Source organism: Carettochelys insculpta, chromosome 6 (genome assembly GCF_033958435.1).
Source record: "Carettochelys insculpta isolate YL-2023 chromosome 6, ASM3395843v1, whole genome shotgun sequence".
Lineage (NCBI taxonomy): Eukaryota > Metazoa > Chordata > Testudines > Carettochelyidae > Carettochelys > Carettochelys insculpta.
In genome coordinates this window covers 121,747,132-121,764,065 of record NC_134142.1, presented here as the reverse complement: position 1 = coordinate 121,764,065, position 16,934 = coordinate 121,747,132, and the positions used below count along the sequence as shown (strand labels likewise).

Genomic DNA, 16,934 nt, shown 5'->3' with positions numbered 1-16,934 from the left:
TAGACATGTTTCAGGGCTGCTCCAATTTATGGAGGGTGGTTTCTGTGGGGGGCCTTATCCTAATGGATGGCGCACAGGCCAGCAGAGAGCCCAGCTCGTGTGGCCAAGGTCCACTTCGCGCACAAGGTGGCTGGAGCCAAGGGAGCACAAACCGATTGCTTGCTAACCTGGAGGGCTTTGAGTAAAGCAGCGTTTGTGAACTGGCCAGGCATGAAGAGAGACTCCAAATAAGTTTCCTGTGAAAGAACAAGGGTCACTCAGAGAAGCACATTTACGCAAAACGATGCAGGCAGGCAATTACAGTTTGTTATTCAAGGCTCCTGAAACCCTGCGTCTCTAACAGGGGGCCTTTCAATGGTTTAGTCTGCAAAAGGGCTCTGAGCAGTGGACACACAGCAAACACTCCCCTCCATCCCCCAATATGAGCTCAACCACCTTGGAACTCAAAGCCACCAGACAGGTGCTGCAGGGCAGAACTCTGCAGCTGACGGCCTGGACACTGCATGCACAGAAGAGGCTCTTCGCAGTTCGGGTGGGCACAAGGCGGGCACAGCTCCCTAGTGCTAGTAAAACTGAGGGCTCGGTTTTGTGGCAGCCACTAGAATTCAGCAGCCCCTCTCTCCATCCCACCTTAGCCATAAGCAGTCAGGAGCAGCACCTTCACCTGCCATGTCTAATGCCTACTCCACTTCCCATGGCATGGCAGCTCCAATACCTCCAGCAGCCCCAGTAATGCCTCTCCTCCCAGCTCACCGTCCCAGGTCTGAGGAATTCACATCCTTCTTTTCAACCTCCAAAGATCCCCCTGTGCCAAGTTCCCACGCCCTGTCCCCGCTTCAGAGTTCTACACAGCCCCGCCCTTGCCTACACCTCAGTTCTGGTTTCCAGCTATCCTCCTCGGGCCTTTTCACAGCCCCTCTGGCGCCTCATGCTTCTGGCCCCGTCATTCCACCATCCACCCAGAGCCTCATTCCTGCTCCAGCCTCTCAATCTGCTCTCTTCACTGCACCTGCCAACAGAGGCAGCCACCCCATATCACCCTGCTCTCTGATGTCAGGCCATTTACAAACCTCCTCTCAAGAGACTTTCTCCCTCACTTATCATACTTCCTGTTCCTTCTCGCCTAGTGGCCTTATGGCCATTTCAAATGTTTTACACCCCTGTCATGTAAAGTAGGCGTCTCTTGTCTCATTTAGTTCTGAGATGCTTTAAAAATACTGTTTGTACAAACGACACTTACAAAAAGTTACATTGCTTGCATGGATCTACCCCAGTGGTCTATTTCTATCCCCTACAGCAAAAAGAGAGGAAGGCAACTAGGGACATAGCCAAAGTTTCTTCTGGTTGGTGTATTGTCCACTCACCCGAGGGTCTTCGCCATCTCTGATAGTCACTTCTTCCGGCAGAGACTGCACAAAAACTTGGTTCCACTGGCCTGCGATATTTCTGGGAGGGAAAAAGGATTTGTTAGCCATGTAAGGTCAATTACAATGAACACTAAACTCTTGAGATGAGGTGGGCCCTGTAAGCCGAGTGCTTGTGCGCCCGCTCAAGAGAGGCTCAAATGCCGCCCAGCTGATAGGCAGAGTTCTCAAAGCTAGGTTTCTGTTTCCACTGGTGGTTCACATTTGCACATGCTGAGGTAAACAGAAAAAATTTAGTCCACACAGAGAAAAAGTTGGAGTGAACATTGCTGGTAATCCTAGACACAAGTTTAATGCTGGTATCTTCAGCAGTAATCACACATTTTAATTCAGTGCTGGTCCAGATGGGGCACATGCTCGGGTAATCTTAACCAAGATGATTTAAGCACAAGTGCAATATCCTTCTTTCTGCTTATTTTCCAGTCCAGTTAACTCATGGACCTAGCCAACATCTGTCCAGATTCTTCTCCCACGCCCACCATTGGGACATCATATGGCATTATCCCCTTGCCTTGCTATACATACAGATGGGTTGAATCTCAACTGTCCACTTAGAATAATGGCAGATTTAGCACCTAAGGGGAAGCAGCCACTTCAAACTCCTTTTACCCAAGTATTTCAGTCAGTCTAAGGACCCAGATATAGCGTATACGTGCCCAAGGCTAATGAACAAACTAATCCCTTTACTCACTGATCCTCCAAACAGCTCCTACATACCCCAGATAAATACGTTAAAAGTTTGCAAAGGCATGAAGGGGAAGCTGACAGTAGCACAGCCATTGCCCACAATGTTCAGGCCATGCCAGTCCTCTGAATTCTTAGCCCTGCCGGCTTCCTATCTCAACTCTAGCTGCCACAGTAAAGCAAGGTTTTAGAAGATCTAGATTCCCCTTGCAGCACAGGCTCAGGAGCGGACAAACACCACACGCCCTGGGATATTATGGAAATTAGCGAACAAACAGCGAACTATTTCTGAAAAACGGAGCACAAGCGGCTAGAAGCAGAGAGAAGCAAACGTAAGAATTATTTTAAACAGTGGTGAGCGCCACCTTTGCAATTACTATCCCACAAGGTTTGACAGGAAGACGGGGAGAGACTCACTGCTCAAAGTTGATGTATTTCACGAGCGTCTGATTCTCATCATCATACCAAAGCGCCCAGATCTCAGCTGGTGTTAAGGCAAAATCAACAAGCGTCTCCTAGGAGAAAAAGGCAGCATGGAGATTTAATTAACACACATAAATACAAGCAGTGTTTTAACATTGGCTCTCAGTGGGTACAAGTGTAGAAGCCAGAGTAACACAGTGTTATTTTGTCACTTTCACAACAACAAATTCAGGCCTTCTTTATTCTTACTAAAAAACCCCACGCAGGTGTCTGACTCATGATCTATACTCTTCTTCCGGTGAGACTCTGCTAATGGCTTTGCACCCCCCCTCAGCCCAGCACTGGCATTCACTCACCTGAGAGGTGAACAGGGAGGATATGTGATCAAGACTATAGCGGTTACTCTCCGTGCTCACCAGCTGGAAGACACAGAACTGCACACGCACAAGGTAAGTCAGTGGCTGGGAAAGAGCCAGCCTCATTCAAACAACAATGCTACTGAAGTGGCACAGCAAAATCACTCTACCCCGGTTCCCACCTCAGGCCCATCACGACGCTGTCCCAGCACCTGGTACCGAAGCGCTCGGTTCCGAATCTTATGATGGAAAGAACTAGGTAAGTGCCAAGTAGCGCAAGGCAGCGCACGCTATGCTAAAATGCAACTGCTTTGCCCAGAGAAGCGACACACACATGTATATGGACAACTGTGCCACACCATTCCAATACCGTAAGAAAGCCAAATCCACACTGACTTATTTCTAAACTATGCAGGGACAGGTGTAAGCTCTCTGAGGCAGGAACCACTGGTTTCTTCCATGCCCATACAGCCCCTAGCACAACAGGGTCCCGGGGCCAGAAGGCTGACTCCTTAATGCCAGCACATTGGAAACTAATGCAAAATACAGCACTCAAGTCAGGAGCTGCCAGTGTTAAGGCAACACATACAACAAAAGGCATTTGGTGCAGGCGTTCAGGGACCTGCTAATTCCTGCTCACCGAGGGCCGCATGCTGCCTGCAATTACAACAGTGGATGAGTCTGCGATGTAAACAGCGAGCACAGAAATAACGTAACATACTTGTGCTTAGTTTAAAACACAGCATGTAACTAGCGTTTCCAGAGCATTCACGAAAGGAAACCGGTAGAGACTGCGAGCGCCTTTGGCATATATCTGCCCTCTTCATTCCTGCTCTAGGCAAGATTTTCAAAAGCAAATGTCGCATCCCTGTCTCATTTATCGTGCACTGAATGAGGCAGGGCTTCTACAGGGATCAAGGTAAAGATTATCAACATATGTACTTCCCCAGGGTCCAAAAGCTAATGCTGTTGGATCACTTACAGACTTTTGATCGCTTCACTTGATAACCTTAGGGTTTGTCACCTGGGTGTCTGGTTGCTGAGAATTTTCTAAATGACTTTTTGTTACAAAGCCGCCACAACACGAAACCAGTGTGCGCATCAACATCTTGTGCACGTCAGCCAGGCCGTTTGCAATGGTGCTCTAAGCATTTCATATGCAAAATCCAGCAGCCTTTCAGTTGTTAAACACGGAGGCTGCATCACTACATGCCACTTCCTCCAGAAACAGCATGCCAATGAGCTAACCAGAAGATGCTAATGAGGTGCTGATGCAAATTTTCCATGCCTCATTAGCATATCAGCACGTGGTTCGGAAGAAGCTCTTCCAGACTCTGGAAGTACATGTGGAGACGTGCGGCCCATGGGGATGTTCCGGAAGGAAACCCTCCTTCTGGAAGCCCCTTCACCAAAATTTTGGTGCTCTCTGTACTATTACATGCCATCTCATATGTGAGCTCAGCAAACTGGGAGCATCCCATTCGTTTACCACCCTTGCCTACGATGGCAGGCCTTAAGGCCTCCAGTCACGGCATACCTGTCCTCGTTTGGGGGCATGCATATAAACACCAAGGTAGAGCCCCAGTGACTGCGAATAGGCCAGCCGCAACCGGTGTCCAGTTCCAGCAGCGAGCCTCATGTCCTTATTCACAGGCACGAACTCCAGCAGATCGGCAACCATCAGGCACATCTGGTCCTGCCCAGAATGAAGACAACAGATGAAGCATGCCGGAAGGTCAGGAGTGGAGCTTTTCTACCTCCTGCGCTTTAATACCCAAGTCCTGCAGGGATTTCCAGCCCTCTGTCGGCCCGTACCATATGGGGGACTAGTGACAGGGCCATTGTTCTCTTTCTATTCCCTTCCCACCGCACCTGATTTTCGTATCATTGCTTCCCCATTTGCGTCATTTCTGCTCCCTTAGTTGTTCCTCCTGCCTTCTTCTGTTCACCTACACGACGGCTACAGGCTGCCCAACAGGGGGGCCGCCACATCACGCTCTGGGAGGGATGCACATGATCTGAAAGCTGAGCTGACCGTTACAAGGGCAAACACAGAAAGCTCGTACTGCTTGTGGGGCCTGCAGCCCTACGTCCAAGCGCCTCCCAAAGGCAGGGCCTGCCACGAGGGAAAGGGGTTTTAAGAAGCTACTCATTGCTGAGCTTACAGAAGCATATCTGCTGTGGAGAACCAGAGCTGACCCAGGGTCACACTGCCGTTCCCTACCTGGTTGCCCCCTGCTCCAGACTATATCAAGATCTCAAATTGAGGAATCTGCCTTAACATCCAGGGTACATCTCTGGTGTTTCTCTAATGCTATTAAGAGATGACTAATCTTTCAGACTCATCTCCCTTGCAGCCTTCTGAACAGCAGTGAATTCAAATACAAGTCACTCCAGACACGCCTGCTCTCCAGGCAGCCTGAAGCAACACACACAGCCTGCGCAACTCTCTGAACCAGGGTTCACTCACTTTGCTCTCCTGATCCTGCTCGTACCGAGCCTGTGCTCTGAAAGAGCCGGGGCAGCAAAACCACACCGCCAGTTTACTCAGCCATCCAAACAAGCCAAGTTTGGGCTCAGGGAGCTGGCACTTGGGTATGGGGCTCACAGCACGTTCTCCTGTGGACAGGCAGCCCCGTCACATGACACACTCCTTTTAGTCCATCTCAGGAAAGGGGAAGGACTGCATCAAAGCGTCTTCTCACCCCTAGGAGTGGTCTTAGGCACCTTGGTAAAGCAATGCAGCCAGCTCGCTAACTGGCTGCGCACAGTTACCTCCTCTCGGACATCATTATATCTACAAATCATTAAATTTTTCAGTAAAGTATCAATAGGAGTCAGATGTGACCATTTCTTTGTCCTCTCTGAAACCTGGCCAATTCATGGCCTATCAGCTTGGCTAAGTCTCACAATCGCTGCTTCATCAACAGCCCCTCCTGCCTCACAGCATCCTGGTGTCATCCACATAGCGTGAACAATGCCGAATCTAAACCATGGGCAAAGCAAGCCAGGGCTCCCGATACTCACTTTATAAGACCACATCCGGAGTTTGTGATCCTGGCAGAGTGCGAACAGGAAGGCATCGTGTTCAAGGCAGTGAACAGAGAGGCTGACAGGAAGGTCTGAAGGGCCGTGGTCACCTCTGAAAACACAAGCAATCGTTCAGAATGATTTCGTTCCGTATTCGTGTTGAATCTCCACACACAAGACAGAGTTAGCTGCCTGCCACAAGGGGTTTACAGCAGAACAGGTGAATAATACCTCAGATTCCAAGGTCAGACAGGACTGTTGTGACCATCCACTCTGATCTCCTGAACAACAGAGACCAGAGAACTGCCCAGAAATAACACCTGCGGCAGAGCTTTCAGCAACACATCCAATCTTCATTTTAAAAAGTGTCAGTAACAGAGAACCCACCACAAGCCTTGGTAGTTTGTTCCCATGGCTAATTATTCATAATTTATACCTTATTTCCCATCTGAATTCATCTAGCTTCACTGTCCAGTCACTGGATGGGGTTAGGCCTTTCTCTGCCACACTGAATAACCCATTACTAAATAGTTGTTTCCCACATAGGTACTTTTAGCCTGCGATCAGCTCACCCATTAACATTCTCTTTATTAAGCCACATTGAGCTCCTTGGATCTGTAACTCTGAGGCACGTTTTCTAACCACGTATACTTTCAGCTCTTCTCCGACTCCTCTCCAATTTAGCAATATGCTTCTTGAAGTGAGGGCACCAGAACTGGACACAGGATTCTATCCGCAGCCACACCAGGGCCAAACACAGACGTAAAATACCCTCTCTGCTCCTACTCAAGATTTCCCCTGGTCATGCACCCCAAGGGTCACATTAGGCCATTTGGCCACAGATGTACCGAGCACTCCTGATCAACTAATCATCAATCCCACTAAGAAGAGTGACTCTTTTTCGGAGGCATTGCTGGCCAGGATACAGTCACCCATCCTAGAAGTCTGGCATATGTTCTTTGCCCAGAGACATCGAACCATATTAAAACACTTGCGAACAGTTTACCCGAAGACCCAGTTTGCTCTGTATCCGTGGCCTGTTCTCTTCAACTGCGTGTGCCACCTGAAAATCGTCAGGGATGAATTTATATTTTATTCCTGGCTTATACGGCAAAGCCCAGAAGTGATCCCTGCACAGCCCCATTAGAAACACAGCTGTTAGTCGTTCTCTGTTTACAAAGACATTTTAAGACCTGTTAGCTAGCTTTTAATCCATACAATTGTGCCATATTCATTCTGCATCACTCTAGGGGTTGTTTGTTTGTTTTTTAAATCAAAATCTGATGTAATTCTGTCAAGACCACAGGGAGAGAAGGCAAACAGAGGATAGTAATAAGTTACTTTAAACATTTGACACCTCCCTCCTCAAAAAATCCCCTGAACCATCTGAGCTTGCCCATTACCACTCCATCTCTAACCATCCCCCTCTGGTGAAGGTCACAAGGATGCATGGAGTCTAACTAGGCAGCATTTTAATGCACTAAACATTTCAGGAATCCTTGAAACGAGAAGCGTTTTACCAGGGTACTGACTAACCTTCTCAGGGGTTATACCAACAGACGACCAGCTTACAAGTTTAGCTTAAGTTCCTTCCTCCAAGCAACAAGCTAACCGGAAAAGGTCAGAGTGACAATACCCTCGTAGCGGGTTATGCCAGCATAACGATCTTGTTAAACTCACACCCTGTGTCTCCTGTAAACTACACTCCAGGAGAGATTCAGGTGCCGCCCGGCTGATGAGCGGAGAGCCCACAGCCAGCAGATAAAATTTATTCTGCACAAGGATGACCAAAATTAGAGGGAATATTACCTTATCTTACACCACTCAAGAACCTTCCCTTACAGGACATATCTTGGATCCACTTAATTACACTCCATAGCGCACAGACAGAGCTGATGGCAACAGACAGGTCATAAGTTCTTGCTAGCGTTTTCAGATCTATGCCTTGACTCTGTTTAACAAAAGGAGCTGTGGACTGAACCAAGAGAGCTAGCGGGGAGGGGTGTAGCCGTGGCCACAAACCGGAGCCTTTGTGAAAGGCTCCAAAGGGCTGGCAGATGCCATCTCTGCTCCGGCATGAGAACTCTCACTCGAGAGATCCCACAGAGCAGAGATCTTTAAGCTGTTGGGGGTGCTCCCCCCCAGGGAGCATGTGTGGAGCAACACTGGGGGGAGAGGAGGAACTGTGGAAGCCAGCAACACACCCCCAGGCCTCAGATCCCAGGGAGGAGAGGAAATTCCTGATTTAGTCCCAAGTGAAGCACAGGAGCTGGTCAGAAGAGCTGAACTGCTCACTAAGAGCAACCATTCTATAATTAAATTTAACAGTTCTTGGGATGAGTGGAGGGAAGAGGGGACAAACACCAAAGAAATCACTCACCACGGCGCCATTTAACCGCAGAAAGGTAAGCGACACAAAAATGAAGTTAAACAGAAATCAAAAGAACAGCCGCAGGAGTGAAATGTCTGCAAGTTTCACGGAAATGTTTTAAAGATGCCATATTAAATGTATAGCCCAAATTAAAAAAAAAAAAAAGTAGTAAGGCCACCAAATAACACCCCCAGAGAAAGAAAGAGGCAGTCAGAGACAAAAGGGCATCTTTAAAAATTGGAATTCAAATCCAACTCAGGAAAACAGAAACAAACTATGGTAAGTTAAGTATAAGAGCCTAATTATGCAGGCACAAAAAAAAACCAAACAAACTGAAGAGCAGCTAGCAGAACGAACACACACACACACACACACACACACACACGGTTTTTATGTACATCACAGGCAGGAAGCCTGCCAAACAGACATGGAATATGGTGCAAAAGGAGCGCTCAAGACAGATAAGCCCATTGCAGAGAAGCTAAATGAATTCGGACATGAGGAAGAGTGCCACCTCTGCCATTCTCTTTTAATGACGCGTCCAAGGAACTGCCACACATTAAGGCATCGAAAGAGGAAGTTGTAGAACAAACTGATAAATTAAAACAGTCGTAAGTCAGCAGGACCAGATACTATTCACCCAACAGTTCTGAAGGAACTCAAACGAGACCGCAGAACTACTGAACTGTGATAGGTCATCTATCACTTAAATCAGTTTCTGTGCCAGATGACTGGGAGATTGCTAATATAATCCCTACTTTTTAAAAAGACTCAGAGGTGATCTCAACAATTACAGGCAAGTCAGCCTAAATTCAATACCAGGCAAACTGGTTGGAATTTACAGAATTATCAGACACCTAGAGGAACACCATTTGTTGGGGGAAGTGTCAATACAATTTTTGTAAAGGGAAACTAAGCCTCACCAATCCATTAGAATTTTTTCAGGTCAACAAACGTGCACAATGGTGTTCCAGTACATAGTGTTACTTGGACTTTCAGGGAGACTTTGACAAGGTCCCTCCCCAAAGGCTCTTAAGCAAAGTAAGCTGACATGCGATAGAAGGGAAGGTCCTCTCATGGGTCACTAACTGGATAAAAAACAGGAAACAAAAGGGAGGAATAAATGGTCAGTTTTCAGAATGCAGAGAAGTAAACAGGGCTAACTCCCACAAGTCTGTACAGGGACCAGTGTGGTTCAATATGTACATAAATGGAAAAGGAAGCAAACAGTGAGGTGGCAAGGTTTACAGATGATACAGTTACTTGAGATCTTACTCCCAAAGCAGACTGAATTGTTACAAAGGGATCTCACAAAACTGGTTGTCTAGACAATAAAATGGCAGCTGAAATTCAATGATAAATGTAAAGTAATATATATTAGAAATGTTACAAATTCACAAATGTAAAGTAATATATATTAGAAAATATAACCCCAACTATACATACAAAATGACATGGTATATATGAGTTGATACCACAAGAAAACTTTGAATTATTGTGGATAGTTCTTTCAAAATATCTGCTCTTTGTGCAGCAAGAGTCAAAAAAGCTAACCATGTTAGGAACCCTTAAGGAAGGGATTGAGATAAAATGACAGTAAATATAACACCACTATATAGATCCACCCCTTGAATGCTGCATGCAATCATCCCATCTTGGAGAAGGATAGTACAAATGACAGAGTACGGAACAACCTCCATATGAGAAGAGATTAAAAAGACTAGAAAAGAGTTGAATATGGGGGAGCGGAATATAATAAAGATCTATAAAATGGCGAATAATGTGGAGGAAGTAAATAGGGAAGCATTATTTACCCCTTGCCATAATGCAAGAACTTGGGGTCACCAATTATATTAATAGGCAGCAGATTTTAAACAAACAAGAGTACTTCTTACAAATTACAGTCAACCTGGGGAACTCCTTGCCAGGGGACGTTGTGAAGAGTAAACATCTATCAGGCTCAAAAAGAATGAGAGAAGTTCACGAAGAATAGATCCACCAATGGCTACTGGACAGAACGGTCAAGGATGCAACCCTGTGTTCTGAATGTCCCTAAACCTCTGACAGCCAGAAACTGGGCCCAGAAAGACAGCTCACTTGATAATTGCCCTGATCTGTTCATTCCCTTTGACGCATCTGGCATTGGCCATTGCCAGGGTACTGGACCAGACAGACCACTGATCTGACCTATTATGGACAATCTCAGGTTCTGATGAAAGCCAAGGTAGAAGACAGCACACTGAAGTGGTGACATGTATGATGTCTCCCTGAATTATGAGAAACTTCCCAGTGACGGTCCAAGCAATTTGCAGTCTTACTGGACTTGTCTCCATTTTCAGCTGTCAATGGAGCAGCAGTGGCTTAGAAAACCTTATATTGTCTCCAGTTATCCAAGAGATACGGACTATGAAAATCCAGGCATTGGTCACTATTAGATATCGTAATGTGTTTTACCTGAGCTGACTAAGGAAAAGAGCACAACCATCCTTAATCTGCACTGGCTGCCAAACCCACTCCTGGTTGAGAGTCCTCGTGCAAATTACTAAACTTAACATAGATCTCAGCAGCAGTAAACCAGACTAAGCCAGCTCCTTGCTCCTAAACCCAGTTCTGTCACTATGACTCTCTGTGACCTACACCAAACTCCTCTTTCTAAAAGTGCTATTTATTTACATGCTGACCAATACCCATAGAGAGCGCTTTTTCCCCCTCGAACTTCTCTGACTATACTCCAGGCGCTTCCTCACAGAAGGTTAAAAAGGACAGTCCAATTTGCCACATGACACCACTAACCTGATAGCAGTTGGCATCCAACCGGTAAGCAAACGTTGCATCACAGAGCTCTGCTTCAGCTCCACAACTGAAACGACCCCTGGAAAAAAGTAAAGAAAGGAAACTGCTGAGCAACATACAGAAAAGCATTGGTTGCTTCGACCGGCCTGAATTACCATCCCATATGGTAACAATCAATACCCAAGACAGTCTAGATCAACTGAAGCCCAAATCTGAAACAGGAAGGGTTACCACTGGTCAGAACTGAGATGCACTGTAAAGTGGGACACTCATACACGACAGTGGATTCAGACCAGTATTAATCTAATCATGGCCACCATTCTATACCAGCATGAAAGGACCATCTTTTTGTGGGCCGAGCAATTGTGAGGAAACACTAGGACCTGCTTCATAATGACACAGATTTGATGACACACACTACCCCCAACTCTTACCGTGCGCATCATGAGGAGGCAACTTGAGGACAAAAATTCCTCCCGAAGCAGAGGGCAGAGCAAAGAGAGCCTCCCCGTCGCTGCTAAGCCAAGCTGCTGAAGCCGTAGAGTTAGAGGCCAGTCCAGGAATGGAGGGGATCAGGTGGTAGTTTGAAGGGTCCCTAAAATTAACTTTTCCAATATCTGTAAATACAGACTGCATCTGTCCCTCTGTTATCAGCTCCTGTGAGAGAGAGAGAGAGAGAGAGAGAGAGAGAGAGAGAGAGAGAAAAGAACTGACTCCGGGTCCCAAGAACACAGGGACTATTATATAAAAAAAGCACCTGCCAAAGGAATGACAAATATATAGTCTCTACCACTGTGGTGTTTTACTTCCTGAGAGAAGATTTTTGGTGCTGGTTCTTTGGTCAGCTACACACACTGGCTCATTCCCTTATTTCTAACAGGCAAAGGTTGAAATCTTCTCTTAAATGATCAAAGTGTAAATGGATTAGAAAACTGATTCAATAGCAGACCCACTCTCCCTCCCAGATATACACCAGGATCCTAAGAATACTACCACATTCCTGCACAACTGTTTTGCATCCCACAGAAGAACAGGTGGGTCGCACACTTCACAACTTACGTAAGCCAAGCTATCCAACCAGTGGGGCCCCTCAGCTCCACTCTGGCCAAGCCCAGCTGCGAGGGCCTGTCCAAGGCCACAGCGGGGAGGTAAAGGACTCACTAGCCCTACCCCAAAAAACATCCTTCACTCTGAAGTCACTGCCTCATGCCCTGAATCCAGAAGGGCTCTGCTCCACTGCCACAGGCCTCCATGAAGTCCCTGCCTCACCTTTGTATCACCAGTGATTAAACTGGAATTTCAATAAACTTGGAAAACTGGAAAAGCCCATTTTCACCAACATTAATGGGTTTCTGGGCATCTAGAACATGCCCAAAAATGTCAGCATTGATCTGATAGACTGAAAAAAGCAGATTTTGTTTTTTTACACATAAACAGTGAGAATAACCAATCACTGGAACAGTTTACCAAGCTCATGATGGATTCTCCAGCACAAAGATGCAAGACTGTCACAGAGATCCTGGAAGTGATGAATTACATGCTTTCCATGACTGCTGGGACTTCTGCAGCTGTGTGACTGACCCCAGGACCACCTGAGCAGCTCAGGTGGCCTCAGGACCAGCGCTGTACCAGCTTCCCTAACCTTCCCTCATCCCTTCCAGAGCACCAGAAGGCAACCCACCAGCCCTTCTCACTCTCCAAACACCACTGGAAGTTCCCAAAGCCGCCTCCTCTGCTGGAGTACCAATGGGCTCTCTGAAGGCCCCCTTCCAGGGCAGCAGCTGCACCCGCCAAACCTCCTACCTCTCCATCACCCAAGATTTAGTCTGGGGTTTCTAGAACAAGTCACGAACAGGTCACAGTGCTGCAAATTTTTGCTTAGTGCCCATGAAGTGTCCGTGACCTTTAATCATGGGTAATTTTAATAAAACTTCGTCTTACACATCACTTACAAATTTTAAATCCAGATTGGCTGCTTCACTCAAAGCTCAGCTCTAGGAATTATGTTGAAATATATTATTTTAATTCTCTGGCTTGCGTTACCTAGGTCAGAAGAGATGACCACAATGGCCCCTTCCGGTTTTAGGATCTGAATCTACAGCACTTCCATCTCTGAGTGTAGCACAAGGCCTCACTTCACTTGGCCAGTGATTTGGGAACAAAAATTGTGCATCATACCTCTACAAGAGTCTCAACCAGAAAAAACTGGGAATCACAGTTCCAAACAAGTGCATATATATGAAGCCTTTGTGATTTAAACAGAGATCCTCTGAGTTTGCACTTCTCTTCTACATGTCTGAAAATGGTAATGGCCAAAGACTTCACGTAATTTAGGACCAAATGTTTAAGTTCCCCTGGATCTAATTCCATAACTCCCTTCGGATCCTTTGAAAATCCTAACTTCTGTATTCAAAAAAAGCAAATCAGCAGGGATGTGTACTTCAAATTCCCATGCAATATCCAGCACGGTATCAGCACTACTATTTCAGCAGGCTGGCACACTAAAAATGCTCTAAGATTTTTACAAACACAGGAAAATGCTCGTTAGAGAAACTTGAGGTTTCAGATCACTTTCCATCTAAATTTATTCCAATGATCCAGGCCAGCGCAATGTTCATGCCAAGACCAATCTTTGATTGTGAATGTTCTCAGTTTGTTAGGATTACTTTCTTGAACCAGTCTCAAAGCACAAAGTTCTTTGCACTTAGACTACTTACGCTCCTGTACATGCGAGCAGGGTGCGGCAAAACCAGACGGTGAACAGTCTGATTGGTCACGATCAAGAGGACAACAAGATTCTGCGTCTCACACACATGCACCCCTCCAGGTAAGAGGCTACAGTTCTGGATTTTGAGGCGCACAGCATTATTCAGGAGGTTTATATCCAGAGATTCCTCCACCAACTCCAAAGTGTCTCCAGAAGTGATCCTGGAAAGCAAAAAAAAAAAAAAAAAGTTTTTTATGCTGATGATTGTGAAGCCTTTCAGGTGGGCATCGACGGATGTAACTCAGGTTTAGACTCACAAGGCAGGTCTACCCTTAAAACACTGAAGTGACATGACTGTAGCAACTCAGTGAAGATTCCTCCTACCCAGGCTGTCAGGAGGTGGCGGGTGATGTGGGAGGGGCTGCCACAGGGGTTAGGTCAGTTTAACTGTGTTGCTCAGAGGTATGAATTTGTCATACCAGTGAATGATAGTTACAATGATCTAATTTCCTAGTGTCGACCTGGCCATAAACTGCCGCAAGCAGATGAAAGTACTCTGCTACAGGCAGTCGTGGGCTTGTTCCCACCAACTAGAATTCAGGATGGTCTGCCATGCAGTAAAAAAGTCTCAGAGGGGTTAGTCTGCAACTTTAAAAATAACAAGCAGTCCTGTGGCACTTTAGAGACTAATATACTTACTAGGTCATGAGTTTTGCTGGGTAAAACCATCTTCCTCAGATGAGCTGCAGTGGAAATTACAGCAGCCAGGGTATATATAGCAACAAAAGAACTTACCTGTCAATTGCAGGACTAGCGTTAATAAGCAAATTAAGTGAGGTTGGGGAAATCTCATTCCTAGCATGTGATGTAGAAATGTGCATATCAGTGGAGAAATTGCTTTGTAATGCGTTAACCGGTAAAGATCATTATTCAAACCTACGTGGATGTTGTTAAATTTGTAAATGAACTCCACTTCAGATGTCTCCCTCCATAATCAGGTGGCAAAATTCTTTACTAGAAGAATGGCTATTTTTAAGTCCCTTACTGAATGTCCAGGAAAGTTGAAATGTTCCTCTACAAGTTTATGTATGTTATTCACCCCATTCTGCAAGGAGTTGGGCATGTGCTTACACTGATACACTGACTTTAAAAACAAGAAGTCCTGTGTCAGCTATTTTGAAGCATAAGTTTTCGTGGGCAAAGAAAGCTTTACCCACGAAAACTTATGCTCCAAAATAGCTGCTCGGCTATAAGGTGACACAGGACTTCTTTTTGTTTCTGAAGATACAGACTAACTCTGCTATCCCCCTGATACTGACTTTAAAGGGACTCCTTCTGCCAAAGGGGCCCTGCTGTTCCCTGGGGAAAGAACAGCCTCAGGTATCTGCCTCCTGCTAACCCAGGGGACGATATCTGCCTGGAGAATACACACCCGGGGGGCAGGGCCCTTGATACCCACAGCCTCCCTGCCATTTACCAATGGATGAAGCGGTTCCGGGTGACCGACACCAGCTGGGCGCTCTCCTGGTAGCAGAATCCACCAGCGCTGTCCGCGTAGCGCCCGGCTCCGGGGCCTGCACTGGCACCTGTGGGGAAGGGCAGGGAAGGGGTCAGGAGGCAGTGGGAGGGGGCAGCACTCCAGGGCAGGCACAGTGGGAGGTGTCAGGAGCTGGGGTGAGAAGTAGGCAGAGCGAGGGTGCGGCAGGAGCTCAGCGGGGTGGGAATGTGGGGCGGGGAGGGGGTCCCCGGAGGAGCAGGTTGGGGGGTGGGAAAGGGGGCTGCGGGCAGGAGATGCCTCGGGCCGGGCCAGCAGGGGGTGCACCAGCGCGGGGGGGGGGGCAGAACTGGGGGTGACCTGGGTGCAGGGCCAGGCAGAAGCTGGGGGGGATGAGGGTGGCCGGGAAGATCAGGCGAAAGTGTGGGGGGCGGGGCCCCAGGGTGTGTCCCAGGGGCGGGGCCAGGCGGAAACGAGCGGGGGGCACCGAGGTACCCCCGGGGCGGGGCGGGGCGGGGCGGGGCAGTGGGGTGCACGTGGAGGCGGGGCTGGGGAAAGGTCCCGCTCCGGCCCCGGCCGCGGCCGCGGCCCCGGTACCTGGCGGGCTCAGCGCGAGCTCCCGGACGCGGCGGCGCGGGCCGCGCTCGGCCCCGCTCAGCTCCAAGCAGCTCCGCTCGGCCAGCGCCGCCGCCATCTTCCCTTCCCGCGCGCCGCGCGGCCCCACGGGAAGCCGGGGACGGGAACGAGGCGGGCGGGGGCGGGGCTCCGAGGAGGCCCCGCCCCTCCCTCTCTCCCGCCCGTCCGCAGCGGCGCTCGGAGGGCGTCAGCCGCGAGCACGTGGGCCGGGCTCGGGCCCCAAGGCCCCGGGCGGGACAGGGCGCCGCTGTGTGGACGCGGCCCCGCGCCGCAGCAGCCTCGGCCCTTCCCAAGCGGGGTGGCGGCCGGGCTTCCCCGCTGGGGCCATGCGGGGCTCTGCCCGCTCCGGGCACGGTGGGGCTGAGCCCCTTGGCTTCCCCGGTCTAACCCGCTGCTCCAGCCCTGCGCGGACACGGGGCTTGGATCAAAACAGGACCCGCTGATCTGCGCCGACGGCCGCGGGCGCGGAGACCCCCACGGACCTGTGCCCATGGGCCCGGAGACCCCCACGGACCTGTGCCCATGGGCCCAGAGACCTCCACGGGCCCGGACACCCCCCCCAGACCTGTGCCCCTGGGCCCGGACACCCCCACGGACCCGGGCCACGGGCTCGGAGACCCCCACGGACCTGTGCCCATGGGCCCAGAGACCTCCACGGGCCCGGACACCCCCCCCAGACCTGTGCCCACGGGCCCGGACACCCCCACGGACCTGGACACCCCCCCCAGACCTGTGCCCACGGGCCCGGAGACCCCCACGGACCTGTGCCCCTGGGCCCGGAGACCCCCCTGGACCTGTGCCCACAGGCCCGGAGACCCCCACGGACCTGTGCCCACGGGCCCGGAGACCCCCACGGACCTGTGCCCCGGGCCCGGACAGCCCCACGGACCTGTGCCCCTGGGCCCGGACACCCCCACGGACCTGTGCCCCTGGGCATGGACACCCGCAGAGACCTATGCCCAGGGACGCAGAGACCCACACGGACCTGTGCCCCAGGCGTGGAGACCTACATGGA

The 16,934-nt window shown here is 49.2% G+C and overlaps 1 protein-coding gene across 2 annotated transcripts in view; it reads right to left on the bottom strand.

Annotated features, from left to right (window-relative positions):
• NUP160 (nucleoporin 160) overlaps positions 1–15,996 on the bottom strand; it is a 62,914-nt gene extending 46,918 nt beyond the window's left edge. For both annotated transcript variants that reach the window (XM_074998147.1, XM_074998149.1), the window contains exons 1-11: positions 15,881–15,996; positions 15,266–15,374; positions 13,799–14,009; positions 11,516–11,738; positions 11,082–11,160; positions 5,915–6,029; positions 4,425–4,583; positions 2,888–2,965; positions 2,526–2,623; positions 1,365–1,446; positions 168–236 (exon numbers count right to left, since the gene is read on the bottom strand). In XM_074998147.1, coding sequence (XP_074854248.1) covers positions 168–236; positions 1,365–1,446; positions 2,526–2,623; positions 2,888–2,965; positions 4,425–4,583; positions 5,915–6,029; positions 11,082–11,160; positions 11,516–11,738; positions 13,799–14,009; positions 15,266–15,374; positions 15,881–15,977 — 1,320 coding nt within the window. In that variant the 5' untranslated portion in view covers positions 15,978–15,996. The remainder of the gene's footprint in view (positions 1–167; positions 237–1,364; positions 1,447–2,525; positions 2,624–2,887; positions 2,966–4,424; positions 4,584–5,914; positions 6,030–11,081; positions 11,161–11,515; positions 11,739–13,798; positions 14,010–15,265; positions 15,375–15,880) is intronic.
• Between the last annotated feature and the right edge of the window lie 938 nt (positions 15,997–16,934).